This window comes from Oncorhynchus tshawytscha, linkage group LG25 (assembly GCF_018296145.1).
Source record: "Oncorhynchus tshawytscha isolate Ot180627B linkage group LG25, Otsh_v2.0, whole genome shotgun sequence".
Lineage (NCBI taxonomy): Eukaryota > Metazoa > Chordata > Actinopteri > Salmoniformes > Salmonidae > Oncorhynchus > Oncorhynchus tshawytscha.
The window spans coordinates 21,389,076-21,412,081 of NC_056453.1; the positions used below are offsets into that span (position 1 = coordinate 21,389,076).

Here is a 23,006-nt window from a genome sequence, read left to right on the forward strand (position 1 = left end):
TCTCTTAGAGCTCTGTGTGACTGAGTGGCGGTTGAACACAGTCACAGAGCACATTTTCAAAACAAGAACGAATACTGCTGGATGACAGAACATCGCACCAACAACACACACTGAAGAAAACCACTTGCAGTGGTGTCTGCTCAATGAAATAATACAGACACTGACTTGGCAACACATGACTGAGGACCTGGCTGGAGTCAAGACAGAGGGATAATTTGTAAGAGGCGGGCTGACTCCCATGCAACCATGCTGAAATCTTTCAACCTCTTGAAGCAGCTTGGCTCTGTGGGGAAGTAAGTACTTTCATGTGCCATTTTGGACTTTTTGTTTTTTTGGAGGGGGATATATTTGTGAAAATACAATAGCCTATTTCTTTTCAGTTCTAATACAATAGTTATTTTCAAAGAACTTGGAACTAACTGCATAGAATGGAGAATAAATGGTGAGATACTGTACTTCTAACCAATGCTATCAAGCTTTGTGACAATCTAAACTCTAAAGTCTGATTCTACGTTCTAATCTTAGTTATTTTCATCATGAGCATCTGTGGGTGAAAGAAGAACCTTTAGACAAGCTTTTGGTGAGAGGGGAGCCTGTTTGGTAGAGTCCACAGGAGGTTGGTGGCACCTTAATTGGGGAGGATGAGCTCATGGTAATGGCTGGAGCAGAATCAGGGGAATGGTGTCAAATACATCAAACACATGGATGCCATTCCATTTGCTCCGTTCCGGCCATTATTATGAGCCGTCCTCCCCTCAGCAGCATCCTGTGGTAAAGTCATCTGACTTCTGCAAAGGACAGAGTATCTTTGGTGTCTGAGGACAACCACAGAGTTCATGATCATCATGCCACCGTTGGTATGAAAGTAGGAGGAAGAGTGAAGCAAACAGGGTTCCATGGTGTAGTGCGAATAGTGGATGACTGTAATGTTTCATCTTCATGAGTGAGAGAACAGTCATAACAATGAATAATTGTTTTGAATGGCGTCACGGCAAGATTACCTGCATCATGTCTTACTTTGTGTGTGGCCTGTGACACAATGACACAGCAGAGCCATATATTTAAGAGAGTTAGGCCAACTTTTAGAATTTAGAATATTCTTCTAATTCTAGACATTCAGTTACATAGCATTGTTTAAATATTTACCATGTCATGTCAATGGGGAGCTAACATGGCTACCATAGAATGTTGAAATGTCATGTACAATAACTACATTAGCCAGAAAACGACTGGCCACACCTCAGAGCCGGGTCCTCTACGTTTCTTCCTAGGTTCCTGCCTTTCTAAGGAGTTGTTCCTAGCCAACGTGCCTCTACATCTGCACTGCTTGCTCTCTGGAGTTTTAGGCTCGGTTTCTGTATATGCACTTTGTGACAACTGCTGTTGTAAAAAAGGTCTCTATAAATACATTTGATTGATAATGCAGTAACTACATTGGCAAAACTCTCTAAATATATGACTCTGGGGGGTTAAATTGTTAACTTGAGGGCACATCCCCGCCCACAAGATTCATATCTACCTCAATTACATCGTACCCCTGGACATCGACTCGGTATGGGTACCCTGTCTATATAGCCAAGTTCTCGTTAATCATTGTGTATTTTTTCCTCATGTTATTATTTTTCTCTCTTGTTGGGAAGGGCCTGTCAGTAAGCATTTCACTGTTACTCTACACCTGTTGTTTATGAAACTTGTGACAAATACAATTTTATTTGAGATTCCCCTATACCTTAAAGAGTAAACTGAATGTCCTTTGATTCAGTAATGTCCCATGTACAAAAGCCAATCTGTACATTTGTATGTACGTGTATTATGCTTCAGATCAGCAAAAATATGTAATTGGATACCCACGTCGGGTTGTTGATACCCACGTCGGGTTGTTGATAACCACGTCGGGTTGTTGATACCCACGTCGGGTTGTTGATGCCCACACTACCCTGGCTGATAGCTGAGCGTGTCTGCAGCAGGTTGCAACAGACCATGGAAGTGGTGTGTTTGCAGGCCTACATGCCACTGACGTGTTTCAGGCTATTAATAATCCCTGGTAATTAACAAGGCGGCTGCACCAGAACAGAGCTCTAACCACAGTAAAGGAGCCCCTACCTACACTATTCTCACTTTGTTCAGAATAACTGAATGTGACCTTAACTATAAAAAAAAAACACACAGATAGACACCTATGGGCTTTTGTTTAGTTGAAGAAAAAAACTTTTAGAAAATGCTTGGGCTTCACTGCAGCTGTTTCACTGCTCTCCATCAGATGCTGCTGAAACTTCATTGCCATTCTTTCATTCTCTCTCTTTCGCTTTCTCGCTGTCTCTTTCTCTCCCTCTCGCTGCCTGTCACTCTCTCTCTCTCTCTCTCTCTCTCTCTGCCTGTCACTCTCTCTCTCTCTCTCTCCCTCCCTGTCACTCTCTCTCTCTCTCTCTCTCTCTCCCTGTCACTCTCTCTCCCTGTCACTCTCTCTCTCTCTCTGCCTGTCACTCTCTCTCTCTCTCTCTGCCTGTCACTCTCTCTCTCTCTGCCTGTCACTCTCTCTCTCTCTCTGCCTGCCTGTCACTCTCTCTCTCTCTCTGCCTGTCACTCTCTCTCTCTCTCTCTGCCTGTCACTCTCTCTCTCTCTCTCTCTCTCTCTCTGCCTGTCACTCTCTCTCTCTCTCTCTCTCTCTCTGCCTGTCTCTCTCTCTCTCTCTCTCTCTCTCCCCCTCTCTCCGTCTCTCTCTGTCTCTCTCTCTCATCCCACCTGTAAGTCCCCTAAAACAGCCCACAGCAGTAGCCTCTACTCTCTAACTTTAAAGGATAACTCTCAACCCCAATTTCAGCATTTACCCAACCGCTATCCAATTTTTATAAAATGCATTCAAGTGAGAAGTTGTGGGTTGGAGGGAATTACTCATAAATATTGATTTGGGGGATGGGTAAACAGTTGCAATTGATCCCAACAATTTCTCACTAAAGCATACTTACCAGTCCACTGGCACGCTTTGATCATAAAATGATGTGCATTGTGAGCAAATACAGCTCTGGACAGAAAATATAATCTTTCTAATGTAGTATTGTGTTGGTAGGAACAGTGTAATCATCACCTTGAAAATGAATCCAACCTGTGTTGCAGTATTTACACAGTAGCTCTTTTTCCAATGGTCAAATTAACTCACAGATTGCTCTTGGATACTGTTTAAAAACATAGTTACTTGTTTCGGTTTTCTTCCGTCGAAGGAGAGGCAGACCAAAATGCAGCGTGGTTATTTTTTATTCATCTTTAATAAAAGATAAACACGACTAATACAAACTGAGCCGTGAAAACATAAACAGCCTTATCTGGTGCAAACAGAGATAGGAACAATCACCCACGAAACACTCAAAGAATATGGCTGCCTAAATATGGTTCCCAATCAGAGACAACGATAAACACCTGCCTCTGATTGAGAACCACTCCAGGCAGCCATAGACTATTCTAGACAACCCCACTAACCACTATCCCATAACCTACAACAAACCCCCAGACAAAACACACCACATAAAATAACCCATGTCACACCCTGGCCTGATCAAAATAATAAAGAAAACACAAAATACTAAGACCAGGGCGTGACATTACTACCAGGGCAACCTCTCTCACAGGTATACTTTCACTTATCAGAATTAGAAGTATGTGGGCAAGGGTTGAATATTGTAAATAAAGGATTTGAAAACAAATAATACCTGCCCCGTGTGGGATTAGAACTCACAACCTTAGCAGACTGCACCACCATAGGAGTTGGGGGAAAAATACACGGAGTCGACATGACCACTATTGTCATCTACTTATTTTTACGATGGATGTGGCTATGAATATAAATGTCCTCATAGCCTAAATGTTTTCTTTCTTCGTAAAAGCACATACAGTGCCTTGCGAAAGTATTCGGCCCCCTTGAACTTTGCGACCTTTTGCCACATTTCAGGCTTCAAACATAAAGATATAAAACTGTATTTTTTTGTGAAGAATCAACAACAAGTGGGACACAATCATGAAGTGGAATGACATTTATTGGATATTTCAAACTTTTTTAACAAATCAAAAACTGAAAAATTGGGCGTGCAAAATTATTCAGCCCCTTTACTTTCAGTGCAGCAAACTCTCTCCAGAAGTTCAGTGAGGATCTCTGAATGATCCAATGTTGACCTAAATGACTAATGATGATAAATACAATCCACCTGTGTGTAATCAAGTCTCCGTATAAATGCACCTGCACTGTGATAGTCTCAGAGGTCCGAAGCGCAGAGAGCATCATGAAGAACAAGGAACACACCAGGCAGGTCCGAGATACTGTTGTGAAGAAGTTTAAAGCCGGATTTGGATATAAAAAGATTTCCCAAGCTTTAAACATCCCAAGGAGCACTGTGCAAGCGATAATATTGAAATGGAAGGAGTATCAGACCACTGCAAATCTACCAAGACCTGGCCGTCCCTCTAAACTTTCAGCTCATACAAGGAGAAGACTGATCAGAGATGCAGCCAAGAGGCCCATGATCACTCTGGATGAACTGCAGAGATCTACAGCTGAGGTGGGAGACTCTGTCCATAGGACAACAATCAGTCATATATTGCACAAATCTGGCCTTTATGGAAGAGTGGCAAGAAGAAAGCCATTTCTTAAAGATATCCATAAAAAGTGTTGTTTAAAGTTTGCCACAAGCCACCTGGGAGACACACCAAACATGTGGAAGAAGGTGCTCTGGTCAGATGAAACCAAAATTGAACTTTTTGGCAACAATGCAAAACGCTATGTTTGGCGTAAAAGCAACACAGCTCATCACCCTGAACACACCATCCCCACTGTCAAACATGGTGGTGGCAGCATCATGGTTTGGGCCTGCTTTTCTTCAGCAGGGACAGGGAAGATGGTTAAAATTGATGGGAAGATGGATGGAGCCAAATACAGGACCATTCTGGAAGAAAACCTGATGGAGTCTGCAAAAGACCTGAGACTGGGATGGAGATTTGTCTTCCAACAAGACAATGATCCAAAACATAAAGCAAAATCTACAATGGAATGGTTCAAAAATAAACATATCCAGGTGTTAGAATGGCCAAGTCAAAGTCCAGACCTGAATCCAATCGAGAATCTGTGGAAAGAACTGAAAACTGCTGTTCACAAATGCTCTCCATCCAACCTCACTGAGCTCGAGCTGTTTTGCAAGGAGGAATGGGAAAAAATTTCAGTCTCTCGATGTGCAAAACTGATAGAGACACCCCAAGCGACTTACAGCTGTAATCGCAGCAAAAGGTGGCGCTACAAAGTATTAACTTAAGGGGGCTGAATAATTTTGCACGCCCAATTTTTCAGTTTTTGATTTGTTAAAAAAGTTTGAAATATCCAATAAATGTCGTTTCACTTCATGATTGTGTCCCACTTGTTGATTCTTCACAAAAAAATACAGTTTTATATCTTTATGTTTGAAGCCTGAAATGTGGCAAAAGGTCGCAAAGTTCAAGGGGGCCGAATACTTTCGCAAGGCACTGTAGATGTATAAATGAAACGTTAAGCAAAAATGTCGCATTTGATCATATGCGGAAATGTGCCTTACTGTTTATTTTATTTTGTGTAATGTCAGTATTCTAGTCAAAGAAGCATAGTGCAAAATATACTGTATTGGCACACTCCACTCACCAAGAACATTGCCAAATAAGACTGTAACACACTGTAACACAAATATTGCCTGAAAGCCTTTTTTACCACTATCAATAGGTCACAGGATGCCACAGATCTTCTCACAGAAGATCTGGTTATGGTGAGTTAAGGCTGATGATAAAGGGTGACAGTGGTGGCTCATTTCACTACGTGAAAAGATTTCTCAGTGAATACATTTGTACCTAGCTCAGTGTGAACATAAGATACGCTCTATATCTGTCATTTTCATTGGTCTAAGGTGGAGCAGCGGGTGGAGCCAGCCAAGAAGGCAGCGCAGGTTATTCACAAGAAGCTGCTGGGCTGTCTGCAGAGTCAACTAGGGCTGGACACAGAGAGAAGAATGGTAAAGTCTATACTCTTTCACCTTTCACCCCTGACCCTTGACTTGAAGTCATTCTATTATGATTATCAATCTAAAATTATCTCTCTCTCCAGAAAAAACTCCCTCTCATGCTGCTCTCTGTTAGCATGGCTGAGAGCTTTAAAGACTTTGATCCAGACTCTTCTATCAGGTACTTTAAGTAACCAAACCATGTATTCAATCATCCAAATGATCAGTTGAAAATTCGTCAATGAATCAATTAGTCTATTTCCTTTCTGATAGGAAAGTATTGGAGATGTGTTGCTTCATGGAGAGTCATCTGGCCGCAACACTGTCTGACTTTGAGCTGAAGCTGGAGAAGGAGGTTTTGGAACCTCTCAATAAACTCAGTGAGGTAAGGGCTGCATTAGCAAGAGTTATTCAGACACTTTTGGATAACAATTTAAGTTTGTGATGATGTAGTATTACATATGAATACTTGAAAAAAAATATATATATTATTATTTAAAAAATGTTATTGCCCCCCCTCTTCTGAGGACAACAGTAATTTTGTTTTATATTTTAGTTTTTTACACTTTTTTGTTACGTATGCATTTGACACACATTTGACATACATGGTACTTTTTCACACAGTAATTACACAACAAAGATATTGTTTTTGGATTATACACATGACATTTTGGGCTACTCTCAGCCCGTCCCACCTATCTCTGTAGACATCCTCTTTTGATATCCACGTGCCATGTATTTTTCAACTGTTTTACATTCATTTTGAACCTTTCTAATCGCACAGTATCCACAGATTGTGAGTTAAAGAGGAAAATTTTTCCTAAGATTATTTTTATATTGTTGATTGATTGACTATGGCTTTCCAAATTGCCCAACACTGCTATTTGTAGGGATAATTTTAAAAGAATGTTGTGATTTTTCAGCCAGAAACAAGCTAGATGGGGACAATACCAGAATAAATGATCTAAGGATTCTGTTTCTTCACAGCAAGACATGCAGAGCTGAGATGGTTGTATGTCCCATATATATAACATTCTGTTGGTGGCAAGAATTTTGTTTAATATTTCAATTGAAAAACTCAATGTTGAATGAAGCGTTGTTTTGTGTATCAGTTCATACACCATGTGCATGGAATCTGTACATCGAAAATCTCTTCCCAGATATTTTTGCAACGTGTATGGCGTAGCTGTCAATATTTTTGTCCTCAAATGAAATTGGCATATTTTTCGATATATATGCCAACCTTTTTCAGCCAATTTTGGTCTTTAATATACAGTATGGCAGACAGACAATTCCCTACCTTCTCCACCTTCCACTTGACTCATCCATTTTTGAGGTAATGCTGCAATCAGTAAAACTTTGGATTGAGAAAACATTTCCATATATTTTCGATAGCTGCATATGTGACATAACTACACCATTCCTATTCATAATATTTGTAATAAATATAATACAATTTTACAAAATCCATAATGTTTTTTTTTATCAATCAGTATATTTGAGTTGAACCATAATATTGGTTATAATATTTTTTCTGTATTTTCTGGTAGATAATATTGGAATTGTAACCAGCTTTGCAGGACTTTTTTAAGGAAGAGTGATACTTTGAACAAGGTTTCATTTTCAATTGGGAAGTTGTAATCTGTATAAAGGCCAAAATGCCATTTTTAAACAAAGGATGAGCCTTTCTTAGTAATCTACTGGAGCTTTAGTGAAGCTTTAGTGAGAGATGTAATGACATATGTACACTATCTGTAGGAAGACCTTCCAGAGATTCTCAAAAACAAGAAGCAGTTTGCCAAACTCACAATGGACTGGCACAATGCACGCAACAAGTGGGTCACACATTCTGTGTGTTTGTATTTGACAGACCCTATATGCTCCAGACAGTACACAGTTAATTTATACATATATAATAAATACCTTTAGTCAGTATCTCCATTGAGTCCTTTCTTTTACTTTTTATGGCTTCTGATCATGAATGACTTTGCCCCTTCAGGTCCCAGGCTAGTACGGGACCTCAGGCAAAGCAGGATGGGCTGAAAGAGGAGGTGGAGGAGGCCTGGAGGAAACTGGAGAGCATCAAGGTGTTGTATGGTGTTGGATGTTACTGTTTCAGACACTTTGTTGTTTAATGCAGTAGTTTCAGCCTCTAACATACAGTATTAACGTGTGGCTGTACATTCCCTGCAGGACCAATACTCTGCAGATCTGTATCACTTTGCCACTAAAGAAGATGACTATGCCAACTACTTCATTCGTGTGAGTGTGGCCTACTAATTGTCCTCCCTTTCAAGCTGTACTTTAATTATCATGTGCTATTAGCTATTAGGAATTATAATTGATAAGTGTCTGGGTTGTGCTCTCTCCTTAGCTGCTGGAACTACAAGCAGAACATCATAAGAATTCCCATGACTTCCTCGAACGAAACATCAGTGAGCTGAAAGATAGTCAAACAGGTGAATAGGATGTGTGTGTGTGTGTGTGTGTGTGTGTGTGTGTGTGTGTGTGTGTGTGTGTGTGTGTGTGTGTGTGTGTGTGTGTGTGTGTGTGTGTGTGTGTGTGTGTGTGTGTGTGTGTGTGTGTGTGTGTGTATTTGCAATTACAATACCCAGGCCATACTTAGTGTACATGGGTAACCCCCTATCCAATGTGTAGCACACACTTGCCTAGGATTTGTCCAGTGTGTCACCAGTATGTGTGTTAACACAGACTCCCAGGAGAATAACTATAAGGGGAAGGTTTACGGGGAGCCTCTGCTGACTCACCTGTACAACAGCGGCAGGGAGATCGCTGTTCCCATCCAGGAGTGTGTTCACATGCTGCTGCACACCGGCATGAGAGAGGAGGTGAGGACTGGGATTATTAATCTACTACATGGTATACATGTGAATGGGATATTATTAATTAACTGAGCAGGTGAAAGGACTGTAGCCAGTCTACGATAATATTTGCCCTCTTGGCTCAAATCTGTCTATCTCTATCTCCCTTCATCTCTCTCCCAGGGTCTGTTTCGTCTGGCAGCAGCAGCCTCGGTAGTGAAGAGACTGAAGAGCAGTCTGGATGGAGGGGTCGTGAACCACAGTGAATTCACTGACCCTCATGCAGTCGCAGGTCAGAGAGACCGTCCCTGTTGACGGTACCCCTTATTCATGGTTTTCAAGTTTCAAATATCTTTACTTGACAGTTAAACAACGCATAGGCACTAAGCAGCATTTTCTCTTTTATCCATGTAGGGGCTTTGAAAAGCTACCTGAGAGAGCTGCCTGAACCACTCATGACCTTTGAACTCTACAATGATTGGTTTCAAGCAGCAGGGTAAGGTCCTTGATTGGTCTACATCTTAAAAGCATACAGTACACAGTGTCTTTACATGATTTCGCTCCCCTCTAATTTCTGCTCTTCAAATGTCTGTCTATTCCCCTCTTTATTTAGGGAGAAAGAATTGACAGACAAACTTGAGCAGTTTAAAATTGTGCTGAAGAAGTTACCATCAGAAAACTACAACAACCTCCGGTATGTCCATATCTCTGTAACCCATAGCTCTCTCAGATCTTGACCGATTCCTGTGTGAAGTTGTAAAAACTCATGAATGATGCAGGGTGTATGATTGTGAATATCTCGCTAGCCATATTACAACTATGTGTTGTGATAATTGCATTGCTATGACCTGCTAGTTCGTATGCCTTGGCACCATGATATATAGGCCTACGGTCGAGGCAATAAGAAGACACAGTGGCAGAACTAATTCAACCACACATTACAAAACCCGGAGAGCAACATCTGTCCGGTGAAGTCCACAAAACATATTGCATGTAACAAACAGTTACATGACCTCGAGCATGGTCAAGCAAGGTAATGTTTCTGACATTTTCGAACTACTAAACAACTATAGATTTAGAACCATTGAAAGTTGTCGCAAAGAAAACAGGAGCTGTCTTCACTATTCCAGCGTCATTTCAACTTCAACATTTCAGCATCATCTAATAATCTATGCCAAAAATGCCCAAAACTATTTAGTCCAACCAATGTAAGCTAAATATGATGTGGCTGTCCATGGTACTGATTTCTGTGTGTGCAAGTAGAAAATATGTTGACTCACCCTACTTGTAGAGAAATGCCAATGCAGTCCTCCTCATGTTGTCTAAACGGTCTATGACTCTGTCAATGTCAAGAGAATCTTCAATCCCAATGATAATAACTATCAATCAATAAGCTTTGACCAATCCCCGAGGTTTGTAAGGCCCTGGATTTAATAATAATTAGGCAAAGACTCAGCTTATGCAAAAGGTTCGTACAGTTTATTCACGACAGTGCTCTGAAGTCCATAATACAAAGACATCAATTTTATAACTCACTCCCTATTTAAGCACATACATACATACGAACAGTAGGTGAGTTGTATCCACTGTTTATCATTAACAAGCCGACAGTTCCATTCCCCCGAGATTAGAGGGACCTTGAAAGGATTCCCTGTCTATCATACGTTTCTCAGAGTTCTAGCCAGGTCGGGTCAAACACAGTTGAATTGTTCTTGGTATTTTCTTAGACACACACACACACATTTCTATACCAAACCTTATTGGACTTACATTTAGTACTTGAATCATTCATTATACATGCTACATAAACTAATAATCACTAATAGTTACGTTTCAGGGTGGAATTCTTTAATCGTTACCTTTAAGCATATAGTTCCCTTATCAGTCAATTAACTGAGTTCACTCAGTTTAGCTCAATGCTGGTTGGCCATTATCTTCATATCTCCATTAACCTTTTTTTATCAAGGTAGGCCAAATGCTCGCTGGCTTCCCTTGCATTCAATGCTCTGGGCAGCAACAATGTCATACTCTTTTTGACCAGACAGAATCAGAATTGAAGGAAATGTATGTAACACAGAGAGACAAAAGATACATTTTATTTTTTTCTTAGTACATCTTTTTGGGAAGCCTGGCTTCCCTTGGCATCCATGATAATAATGGCACGGTAGGGGATGGCTGCCGTTTTACGGGCTGCTAGCCAACTGTGCTATTTTGTTTGTTTTTTCATATTGTTTGTAACTAATTTTCTACATAATGATGCTACTACCATCTCTTATGATTGAAAAGAGCTTCTGGACATCAGAACAGCGATTTCTTTCTGTAATGAGTCCGACTCTAAATATATCCCTGTCATCAGCGTGAAGAAAAGAGACGGGGAGGGGAGGAGATGCGGGGTGCCTTGAAAGAATTTGCTGATGAGGAGTTAAACCACCACTACCCTCCGTATTATTGGCCAACGTGCAATCATTGGAAAACAAATGATCTACGATTAAGCCTATCCGGCCAACGGGGTATTAAAAACTGTAATATCTTCTGTTTCACCAAGACGTGGCTGAACAATGACATGGATAATATAGGGCTGGCTTTTCCGTGCATCGGCAGGACAGAGCAACTACGTCTGGTGCGCAATGCTGGTGCGCGATGTCTAATATTTAAAAAGTTTTGAGGTATTGCTCGCCTGAGGTAGAATACCTCATGATAAGCTGTAGACCACACTATCTACCAAGAGAGTTCCCATTTATATTATTCATAGCCATCTATTTACCACCACAAACCGATGCTGGCACTAAGACCGCACTCAACGAGCTGTATAAGGCCATATGCAAACAAGAAAATGCTTATCCAGAAGCGGCGCTCCTAGTGGCCGGGGATTTTAATGCAGGCAAACTTAAATCCATTTTACCTCATTTCTACATGCATGAGAGCACCAGCTGTTCTGGATGCTTGTGTGATCACGCTCTCGTAGCCAATGTGAGCAAGACCTTCAGACAGGTCAACATTCTTAAAGCCGCAGGGTCAGACGGATTACCAGGACGTGTCCTCATAGCATGCGCTAACCAATTGGCAAATGTCCTTACTGACATTTTCAACTCTCTGACTGAGTCTGTAATACCTACATGTTTCAAACAGACGACCATAGTCCCTGTGCCCAAGACAGTGAAGGTAACCTGTCTAAATGATTACCGCCCCGTAGCATTCACGTCAGTAGCCATAAAGTGCTTTGAAAGATTTTGAAAGGCTGGTCATGGCTCAAATCAACACCATCATGCCAGAAGTGGAGCGAGTCGAGAGTTTCAAGTTCCTTGGTGTCCACATCACCAACGAACTATCATGGTCCAAACACGCCAAGGCAGTTGTGAAGAGGGCACGACAACACATTTTCCCCCTCAGGAGACTGGGTTCCCAGAGCCTCAAAACGTTATACAGCTGCACCATCGAGAGCATCCTGACTGGTTGCATCACCTCCTGGTATGGCAACTGCTCGGCATCTGACCGTAAGGCGCAACAGAGGGTAGTGCATACGGCCCAGTACATCAATGGGGCCAAGCTTCCTGACATCCAGGACCTATATACTATTCAGAGTCAGAGGAAGGCACAAAAAATGGTCAAAGACTCCAGTCACCCAAGTCATAGACTGTTCTCTCTGCTACCACGCGGCAAGCGGTACTGGAGCACCAAGTCTAGGACCTAAAGGCTCCTTAACAGCTTCTACCCCCACGCCATAACACTGCTGAACAATTAATCAAATGGCCACCCCGGACTATTTACATTGACACCCCCCCCTCTGTTTTTACACTGCTGCTACTCACTGTTTATTATCTATGTATAGTCACTTTACAAATTACCTCAATTTACCTGTACCCCCACACACTGACTCGGTACCGGTGCCTCCTGTATATAACCATATTATTGTTATTTTCTTGTGTTACTTTTTCATTTTGATAAAATGTTTTTACTATAGTTTATTTAGTAAATATTTTCTTAACTCTATTTCTTGAACTGCATTGTTGGTTAAGGGATTATAAGTAAGCATTTCACGGTAAGGTCTACACCTGTTGTATTCGGCGCATGTGACAAATAAACTTTTATTTGATTTGATGAATACACGCCACTGTATGTGCTTTCCCTCCCTCCCTCCCTCCCTCCCTCCCTCCCTCCCTCCCTCCCTCCCTCCCTCCCTCCCTCCCTCCCTCCCTCCCTCCCTCCCTCCCTCCCCCTATTAGGTACCTGGTACAGTTCCTGTCGTGCCTGTCAGAGCAGCAGTCGGTTAACAGGATGAGTCCCAGTAACATTGCCATAGTACTGGGTCCCAACCTGCTGTGGCCTCGCATGGAGGGGTGGGTACTACTGACATACTGACAGAGAGATGTAACTAAACCACTCTATTAGTCTGTCATAATCACCCTGTCTCAATGTTGTTCCTGGTGTCACTTTCTATTGTTACATGATTGTTATTAATCTGATTATGTCTGTTTAGCTATGTCTCTGTGCTTTTTAGTACTTGACTTTAACCTATGTGTGTTTCTTTCTTTCTTTCTCTCTCTCCCTCTCTTTCTATCTCACTTTCTCATCTCTCACCCCTCATCCTGCTTCTCTTTCTTTCTTCCTTTCAATCTCCCTCTCCCCCGTCCAATTCTGTACCATCATACATTTTTCTCTTCACATCTCTCCATCAACCTCTCTCCCTCTCTTTCAGGGAGGCAGCTCTGTTGGACATGGCATCTGCCTCCTCCGTCCAGGTGGTGGCGGTGGTTGAGCCTCTCATACAACACTCCAGCAGCCTGTTTCATGAAGGTACAGTACCACATTCAATGTGATGTTTGTGTGATCGAGGGAGGAGCAGTGGAAGATTTTTTAGGGATGAGTTGATTTGCATGAAATGTGTGGAAGTTAGCTACTAGATAACTGAGAGGGCTGCTTGAACCCCTTATGACCTTTGGATAGTATTTTTATTCATGCACTTATTTTTGTCTCATTATGTTGAACTGTATGTTAGGTAGGTCTATGTATTTTGTATGGAACACGGTTTCTCAAAGTAGGCCTGTGTTGTGTTCCTTTCCAGAGGTGGACTTTGAGATTCCTGAGCTTCCTGGGGTCCCAGATTTGAAAATGTTAGAACCTCAAACTTCAGAGTCTGGGAAAGAGAACCTTGCCAGAATGACCTCCTCCTCTTCATCATGCGCTTCCTCTTCCTCTTCTCATGCTTCTCTCTGTAAAACAATCAGGTACCACAGGCACAGACTGAACAGGATTTATGTTCACTTTCTATTATAACAGTGTGTTATCTAACACCGACCGTCTCCTCCACAGCTCAGCATCTCAGGACAGTGGAGGTTTTTTCATCATTAAGTCAGGCTCCATTGGTCGTAGAACCACCACCTGGGGGAACCCTGCCTCAGACCCACCATGCTCAACCCCACTTAACCTTACCCCAATCCATACCCAGAGCCCGTCCCCTGTCCCAAGCCCGACACTGGTCCACAACCCATCCCCACTACCCAGCCCCAAACTGGCACCTGGCCCAACCCTGGTTCCCTCCCCACCACCAGTCTGCAGTCCGACCCAGAAGCAGAGCCCTGAATCGGGCTCACTAGAACCCATCCTAGAGGCCCCACCGGACTCCCCCAGAGCTACACTGAAGATCACCTCACCATACAAACGTAGGTGGCCGTCCACGACGAAGTTGTGTTTTCGATTCCCACGGGGGACTAGTATGAAAAAGTATTCAAATGTATGCACTCACTACTGTAAGTCCCTTTGAATCAGAGCATCTGCTAAATTACTCAAATGTAAAGCACATAACTCGTGCTAGCTAGCTAACGACATCTAATGTTTAGACAGTAGTGAAGACAATACTTACTTAGACAATACTAAAGTCCCTCAGAGCACTCACGTTGTGTTATAGACCACCCAGCAGAAGTGACAAACCACTGCCCCATTTTAGTACAAGGAAGCCACGATCCCCGGCAGCAGTGGCTAAAATAACCAACATCTTCTAATGACAAAACTGTCCTGATAAAAAACTGTTGCACTACCACAACCCACACTTCTAGTTTCAAGTAGATATACAGTGCCTTTGGAAAGTAATCAGACACCTTGACCTTTTCCACATTTTGTTTGGTTACAGTCCCATTATAAAATTGATTAAATTGGTATTTTTTTCCGTCATCAATCTACACACAATACCCCATAATGACAAAGCAAAAACAGGTTTTTAGACATTTTGCAAATGTATAAAAAAAATAATGACCTGAAGTATCACATTTACATAAGTATTCAGACGCATTAATCAGTACTTTGTTGAAGCACCTTTGGCAGCGATTACAGCCTCAAGTCTTGTTGGGTATGATGCTACAAGCTTGGCACACCTGTATTTGGGAGTTAATCCCATTCTTCTCTGCAGATCCTCTCAAGCTCTGTCTGTTGGATGGGGAGAGTTACTGCACAGCTATTTTCTGGTCTCTCCAGAGATGTTAGATCGGGTTCAAGCCCGGACTCTGGCTGGGCCACTCAAGGACATTGAGAGACTTGTCCCGAAGCCAATCCTGCATTTCTTGGCTGTGTGCTTAGAGTCGTTGTCCTGTTGGAAGGTGAACCTTCGCCCCAGTCTGAAATCCTGAGCACTCTGGAACAGGTTCTTATCAAGGATCTCTCTGTAGTTCGCTCTGTTCATCTTTGCCTCGATCCTGACTAGTCTCCCAGTCCTGCTGCTGATAAACATCCCCACAGCATGATGCCACCACCATGCTTCACCATAGGGATGGTGCCAGCTTTACTATAGACGTAACGCTTGGCATTCAGGCCAAAGAGTTCAATCTTGGTTTCCAGAGAATCTTGTTTCTCATGATCTGAGAACCCTTTAGGTGCCAGCAGGTTGTCATGTGCCTGGAGGGGCTCCCGAGTGGCACAGCGGTCTAAGGCACTTTATCTCAGTGTAAGAGGTGTCACTGCAGTCCCTGGTTCAAATCCAGCCTGCATTATATCTGGCCGTGACTGGGAGTCCAATAGGGCGGTGCACAATTGGGCCAGTGTTGGCTGGGGTAGGCCGTCATTGTAAATAAGAATTTGTTCTTAACTGACTTGCCTAGTAAATAAAGGTTAACATAATTTTATTTTGCATTTTATTGAGGAGTGGCTTCTGTCTGCCCACTCTACCATAAAGCCCTGATTGGTGGAGTGCTGCAGAGATGGTTGTCCTTTTGGAAGGTTTTCCCATCTCCACAGAGGAACTCTGGAGCTCTGTCAGAGTGACCATCAGGTTCTTGGTCACCTCCCTGACCAAGTCGCTTCTCCTCCGATTCCTCAGTTTGGACAAGCGGCCAGCTCTAAAAAGAGTGTTGGTGTTTCCAAACTTCTTCTTCCATTTAAGAATGATGGAATGTTTTGGTACCCTTCACCAGATCTGTGCCTCGACACAATCCTGTCTCTGAGCTCTATGGACAATTCCTTTGACCTCATGGCTTGGTTTTTGCTCTGACATGCACTGTCAAGTGTGAGACCTCATATAGACAGGTGTGTGCCTTTCCAAATCATGTCCAATCAATTGAATTTACCACAGGTGGACTCCAATCAAGTTGAACAAAAATCACCTGAGCTCAATTTCGAGTCTCATACCAAAGAGTCTGAATACTTATGCAAATAAGGTATTTGACTTTTTTGTTTGTAATACATTTGCAAAAATGTCTACAAACCTGTTTTGTTATTATGTGGTATTGTGTGTAGATTTATTAGGAAATGTTTTTATTTAATCCATTTTAGAATAAGGCTGTAACATAACAAAATGTGCAAAATGTCAAGGGGTCTAAATGCTTTCCAAAGGCACTGTAAATACATACCCCAAATACTCTAATATAATAATACACATCTATAGTCCCAAAAATACGTATTCTAAACGTATCCTCAACACCCCTTTCTCCTTTTTCTCTTTTCACAGCTAGGAAATCCTTCCTTCAACACATGCCGCCCATCCAGAGTAAAGAGCAGGTGGCCGTTACATACTCCAAACCCAGGGCCCCAGCACCTCTAGCACCAGCAGAGACACCCAAAACCCAGCTACAACCTGCACCCAAGCCTCTTGCTCCAGTCCTGAAGAAGACCCTAAGCAAAAAGGGTGCAATTAGGCCACCCCAAATCCCACCTCCCAAGCCCCCAGTACTGGAAAGCAAACAGGTGACCTCTATAGCGCAGTGAGGGGGTAGAGATGCACTATATACTGTATACAAAAGTATGTGAACCCCTTCAAATGAGTGGATTTGGATATTTCAGCCACACCCATTTGTTTATGTGTAACTCTGTGTTGTTTTTGTTGCACTGCTTTGCTTTATCTTGGCCAGGTCGCAGTTGTAAATGAGAACTTGTTCTCAACTGGCCTACCTGGTTAAATAAAGGTGAAATAAAATAAAAATACTGACAGGGTGTATACAATCATGCACACAGCCATGCAATCTCCATTGTCAAACATTGTCAGTAAAATGGCCTTACTGAAGAGCTCAGTGACTTTCAACATGGCCTCGGATTCCACCTTTTCAACAAGCCAGTTCATCAAATTTCTGCCCTGCTAGAGCTGCCCGGTCAACTGTAAGTGATGTTATTGCGAAGTGGAAACGTCTAGGAGCAACAACGGCTCAGCCACGAATTGGTAGGCCACACAAGCTCACAGAATGTGACCGCTGAGTGCTGAAGCACGTAAGGCATCAAAATCATCTGTCCTTGGTTGCAACACTCACTACAGAGTTACAAACTGCCTCTGGAAGCAACGTCAGCACAATAACTGATTGTCCGGAGCTTCATGAAATGGGTTTCCATGGCCGAGCAGCCACACACAAGTCTAAGACTACCATGTGCAATGCCAAGTGTCGACTAGAGTGATGTAAAGCTCGCCGCCATTGGACTCTGGAGCAGTGGAAACGCTTTCTCTGGAGTGATGAATCACTCTTCGCCATTTGTTAGTCCAACAAACAAATCTGGGTTTGGCGGATGCCAGGAGAATGCTACCTGCCCCAATGCATAGTGCCAACTGTAAAGTTTGGTGGATGAGGAATAATAGTCTTGGGCTGTTTTTCATGGTTCGGGCTAGGCCCCTTAGTTCCAGTGAAGGGAATTCTTAATGCTGCTGCATACAATGACATTCTAGACAATTCTGTGCTTCCAACTTTGTGGCAACAGTTTGGGGAATGTTCTTTCCTGTTTCAGCATGACAATTTCCCCGTGCACAAAGTGAGGACCATACAGAAATGGTATGTCGAGATCGGTGTGGAAGACCTTGACTGGCCGGCACAGAGTCCTGACCTCATCCCCATCGAACACCTTTGGGATGAATTGGAACGCCGAATGCAAGCCAGGCCTAATCACCCAACATCGGTGCCTGACCTCACTAACGCTCTTGTGGCTGAGTGGAAGCAAGTCCCTGCAGCAATGTTCCAACATCTGGTGGAAAGCCTTCCCAGAAGAGTGGAGGTTGTTATAGCAGCAAAGGGGGGACCAACACCATATTAATGCCCATGATGGAATGAGATGCCCATTTTGGAATGAGATGTTTGACGAGCAGGTGTCCACATACTTTTGGTCATGTAGTGTATAGTGTATTATCTAAGCCTGTGTAAAGAAGTGTTCTTACACTTTAGGTACAAATGTTGACTGTAACCTGACATTTGGAGTAACCTGCTTTGGGTTGCATATCAAGGCCAGAGATGTATTGTGCTTTTGCAGCCAGTTCAACTCTTAGAGAAAAAGTGCTTTGTAGTTTGAGAGCTACCATACATGCATTATATGTTGTGATTTCTTTAGTGCATGTTTTGTATCACAGTTGTATGAATGTTTTCAGACATGTAAATAAAATATTAATGCCCATGCTTATTAAAAACATTTTATTTCATTTATCATTATAGAAATATCATTGGTATCAATAGCAGCACATTGATGCGGATGGGGGACACTGTTTTTCTTAATATAGTCTAAAAATAGGATTCAACCATTGGTTGACAGAATAGCAGACAAGCAGGTGACTATCCCATCGAAAAGCAAGATGAGAGTTAGCTAGACCCATAATGAATTTGGGAAACATGTCTAAATGGGGTATGATGTAAATATGTGAATTAACAAACATACTGTAACAACATTATACTTGTGATTATTACATTGTACAAAATTATCTTCAATTTCATTTCTGAGTGAATTTCTCATGGTTTGTGCTTCATACTGTATCGGTAGAATAAGCAAAAATGAAGTGTTTGTCTTGGGTGTAATCTTCAGGCAAAAGAGTATTGTTTTGCTGAAGTTAACATCACGTGCTAAGAGTTAAGATCTCTCTATAGGCGTAGTTAATTTCCATGGGACTGGTTGGTGGTGAGGGAAAGATGAAGTTGGGTTGAAACCGCTACTACTTTGTCTTCGTGTCCTACCTTTTGCCTTGAATAGTTATATGAAGTCACACTGAGCATTTTTCTCAGGAAGTCCACACAGTATATATTTAACCAGCTGTTAACAGACTTACACACTGTTGAGCAACGTCTTTAGTGTTTACATCACATGAGGCTGCTGAGGGGAGAACAGCTAATAATAATGGCCGGAACGGCACAAATGCATGGCATGGATGGCAAATAGATGTGTTTAATGTATTTGATACTATTCCACTTCAGTCATTACCACGAGCCTGTTCTCCCCAATTAATGTGCCACCAACCTCCTACGGTTTCCATGGTAACTCCTCTGTGTCCAACCACTTTCTCTGGTACATTCTCACACTTTCTACCCCATCTCTTTATTTCTTTGTTCTCCACTGGTTCCAGTGACCTCTTTTAAAAGGACATGTAGTTAGCTATTATTAGCCTGTTCTAGCTCCTTCCATACAGCATGTTTGCTTGGGGAACTTTCAGCATCCATAATCTTTCAATGAGTCTTTCAACAAACATACTTTCCATTACATTTGGGTGAATTTGGGAACAATTTGGGAACAATCAAAGTCTTTAAGTGAGTCTCCTGACGACATAACATGACATTTCTGAAAGGAATATTTGAAAATGATGAAGAAGGGTTCAAAGCTGAGTCAGGTCAATAGAGGCAGTTTCTTAAAACAAGACTTTACAAGGAATTAACCAATAATCACAACCCACTGGGCACAGACGTCAATTCAACGTCTATTTCATGTTGGTTCAAGTAATTTAATTGAAATGACATGGAAACAACGTTGATTCAACCAGTGTGTGCCCAGTGGGACATCTGTTGTAGGTAATTCTAGTTAAACACAATTGAGGCTGTCATTGTAGTTCAGACTTTGATTTCCTCCTCCTCCTCCTCATCAGATGTAATGCAGATGTAAGGGGTTTTCTTCATGGTCTGGCACATGGTCACCTTTCCCTCCAGATCCATCCTCTGCTGCCCCTTCAGGAGCCCTCCAACCCCATAGAGCACCCCCAGCACATCAGTGGCACCCTGGAACCTCTCACTCTCCATAGCAGGCCTCTGTCTAGAGGGGGAGCCCATAACTAAATCAGGCACTGCCCCTTTAAGATGCTGCTCACCTCCATTCACCTCCATTCTCCTAGCCTCCTCTTCCTCCTCTTCCCACTCCATCCCATATGGACTCTTCCTGCTGCTACTACAGTCCTCTCGAAGCAGAGAATCCACCAATGAGGCAGTGGTGGCATCCATCTCCGAGTCCATCTCCGAGCCTTCATTGGTCGCAAACCCAATCGCAGAGCCACTTGGCTCTTCCGCCTCTTCTGCCTCCCAGGCGTGGCTGGGCTCTGGGTGGCCATTAGGGCTGTCAATCAAACCGAACACCTCGCTCATGAGGGAGGGCCCCAGGTCGAATGTGAAGGATGCCATGGAGGACAAGGAGTCGAACCGGGTCATGTGACTGGGGCCAGTGGTCAGGGTCGGGTCAGCGGAGGAGGACAGGAGGGCAGAGACGTCGGTGAGCGAGCCGCAGTGGGTGTTGGGGGTACAGGAGTTAGAGCCTCCCTGCTGCGACTGACGCTCCGCTGAGCGGGAGAGACGGGGCAGAGTAACGAAACCTGACTCCAGACCTGAGGTGGAGTAGAGACAGGGAGATTAGGCATAACATTCTGTATTGTGATTTAGATTTTGACAGAAACTTAAAAATGTAAAATAATAAATGGAATTTCAGTTGGCACCATAGTTTTAACATTAAATAAACATGTGCTTAACAAGTCATATAATAATTTCCATGGACTCACTGTGTTCAATAATAGTTAACATGATTTTTGAATCTTTGTACCCCACTCATACAATTATCTGTAAGGTCCCTCAGTTGAGCAGTGAATTTCAAACAAAGATTCAACCACAAAGTTTTCAAATGCTTTGTAAAGAAGGGCCTCTATTGGTAGATTTAATTACACATTGGATTGTGTATCAATACACCCAGTCACTACAAAGATACAGGTGTCCTTCTTAACTCAGTTCCCGGAGAGGAAGGAAACCTCTCAGGTATTTCACCATAAGGCCAATGGTGACTTTAAAACAGTTACAGAGTTTAATGGCTACGATAGGAGAAAACTGAGGATGGATCAACAACCTTGTAGTTACTCCACAATACTAACCTAATTGATAGAGTGAAAAGTAGGAAGCCTGTACAGAACACAAATATTCCAAAACCTGTTTGCAACAAGGCACTAAATACAGCAGAAAATGTATCAAAGCAAATTAAACTCTTTGTCCTGAATACAAAGTGTTATGTTTGGGGCAACTCCAATAAAACACATTACTGAGTACCACACTCCATATGTTCAAGCACAGTGGTGGCTGCATCATTTTATGGGTGTGCTTGTAATTGTTAAGGACTGGGGAGTTTTTCAGGATAAAAAAGAAATGGAATGGAGCTAAGCACAGGATCCTATAGAAAGAGAAGTTATAGAAAGAGAGTTGGCGAGTTACAGTTTTGACTTAAATCTGCTTGAAAATCTATGGCAAGACCTGAAAATGGTTGTCTGACAATGATCAACAACCAATTTGACAGAGTGTGAAAAAATACATTGAGAATAATGTGAAAATGTTGCACAATCCAGGTGTGGAAAGCTCTTAGGCTTACCCAGAAAGACTCACAGCTGTAATTGCTGCAAAAGGTGATTCTAACATGTATTGACTCAGGAGGTTGAATACTTATTATAATCAAGATATTAGTATATTAGTGTTTGTTTAAAAAAAAAAAAAGTTTTTTTTAATGTTAGCACTTTTTTCCACTTTGACATTGCAGAGTATTTTGTGTAGACCGATGACCAAAAATGACTTTATTTATTTTTTTCAATTTTAATCACACTTTGTTACACAACAAAATGGGGGGAAAGTCAAAGGGTGTGAATACTTTCTGAATGCACTGTAGATGCTCTCCCATCACCAACAGAGGGCAGTGTAAACTATGTCATAAAATAGTGAGTCCTGCCAGTTTCAAAATGCTGAAAAATTCCAACTCTTTCTCTATCTCTGAGTTAGACATCACCTCTCAGGCACATTGTTCCCAGGACAGATTACTCACATGACATGTCACACACCAGTGCCCTCATGACTTACTGCTTCCATATCTGAAACAAGACCTGGGATAACTATAGTTTTACCTATGCTTTGTGGAAAGTAAAATATTATTCCGGGGGAACAAATAGTTACTTTGGAGGTGTCAACAACTATTTGAATCCCCATAAATAACTACTTTTTAAAACTAGTAGAATACAGATTTCAGAAAGTGACTACTTTTAAAAACTACACAGAACAAAAATATAAATGAAACATGCAACAATTTCAAAGATTTTACTGAGTCACAGTTCCAATAAGCAAATCAGTCAATTGAAATAAATAAATGAGGTCCTAATCTATGGATTTCACATGACTGAGAATATAGATGTGCATCTGTTGGTCACAGATACCTGTCAGTATCTGGTGTGACCACCATTTTCCTCATGCAGTGCTGAGGAATAGAATGCTCCTTTGCATAGAGTTGATCAGGCTGTTGATTGTGGCCTGTGGAATGTTGTCTCACTCCTCTTTAATGGCTGTGTGAAGTTGCTGGATATTGACAGGAACTGGAACAGGTGGTCGTACACGTCGATCCAGAGCATCCCTAACATGCTCAATGGTTGACCTGTCTGGTGGGTATGCAGGCCATGGGAGAACTGGGACATTTTCAGCTTCCAGGAATTGTGTACAGATCCTTGCGACATGGGGCAAT

General features: G+C 42.2%; 2 protein-coding genes across 5 annotated transcripts in view; one reads left to right on the forward strand and one right to left on the reverse strand.

The window, feature by feature from the left end:
• On the forward strand, positions 1-17,140 carry LOC112224406 (SH3 domain-binding protein 1). The gene is made up of 18 exons (XM_024387939.2): positions 1-293; positions 5,733-5,775; positions 5,914-6,018; positions 6,111-6,187; positions 6,280-6,391; positions 7,765-7,841; positions 8,006-8,093; positions 8,200-8,268; positions 8,381-8,465; positions 8,719-8,855; positions 9,012-9,120; positions 9,243-9,324; positions 9,442-9,522; positions 13,052-13,165; positions 13,525-13,622; positions 13,891-14,053; positions 14,139-14,488; positions 16,762-17,140. The coding sequence occupies exons 1-18, from the start codon at positions 247-249 to the stop codon at positions 17,016-17,018; spliced, it is 2,094 nt and encodes a 697-aa protein (XP_024243707.1). The 5' UTR covers positions 1-246; the 3' UTR covers positions 17,019-17,140.
• Positions 17,141-18,677: 1,537 nt separating this feature from the next.
• cdc42ep1a (CDC42 effector protein (Rho GTPase binding) 1a) overlaps positions 18,678-23,006 on the reverse strand; it is a 29,510-nt gene continuing 25,181 nt past the window's right edge. For all 4 annotated transcript variants that reach the window (XM_024387943.2, XM_024387942.2, XM_024387941.2 and 1 more), the window contains one exon: positions 18,678-20,853. In XM_024387943.2, coding sequence (XP_024243711.1) covers positions 20,093-20,853 — 761 coding nt within the window. In that variant the 3' untranslated portion in view covers positions 18,678-20,092. The remainder of the gene's footprint in view (positions 20,854-23,006) is intronic.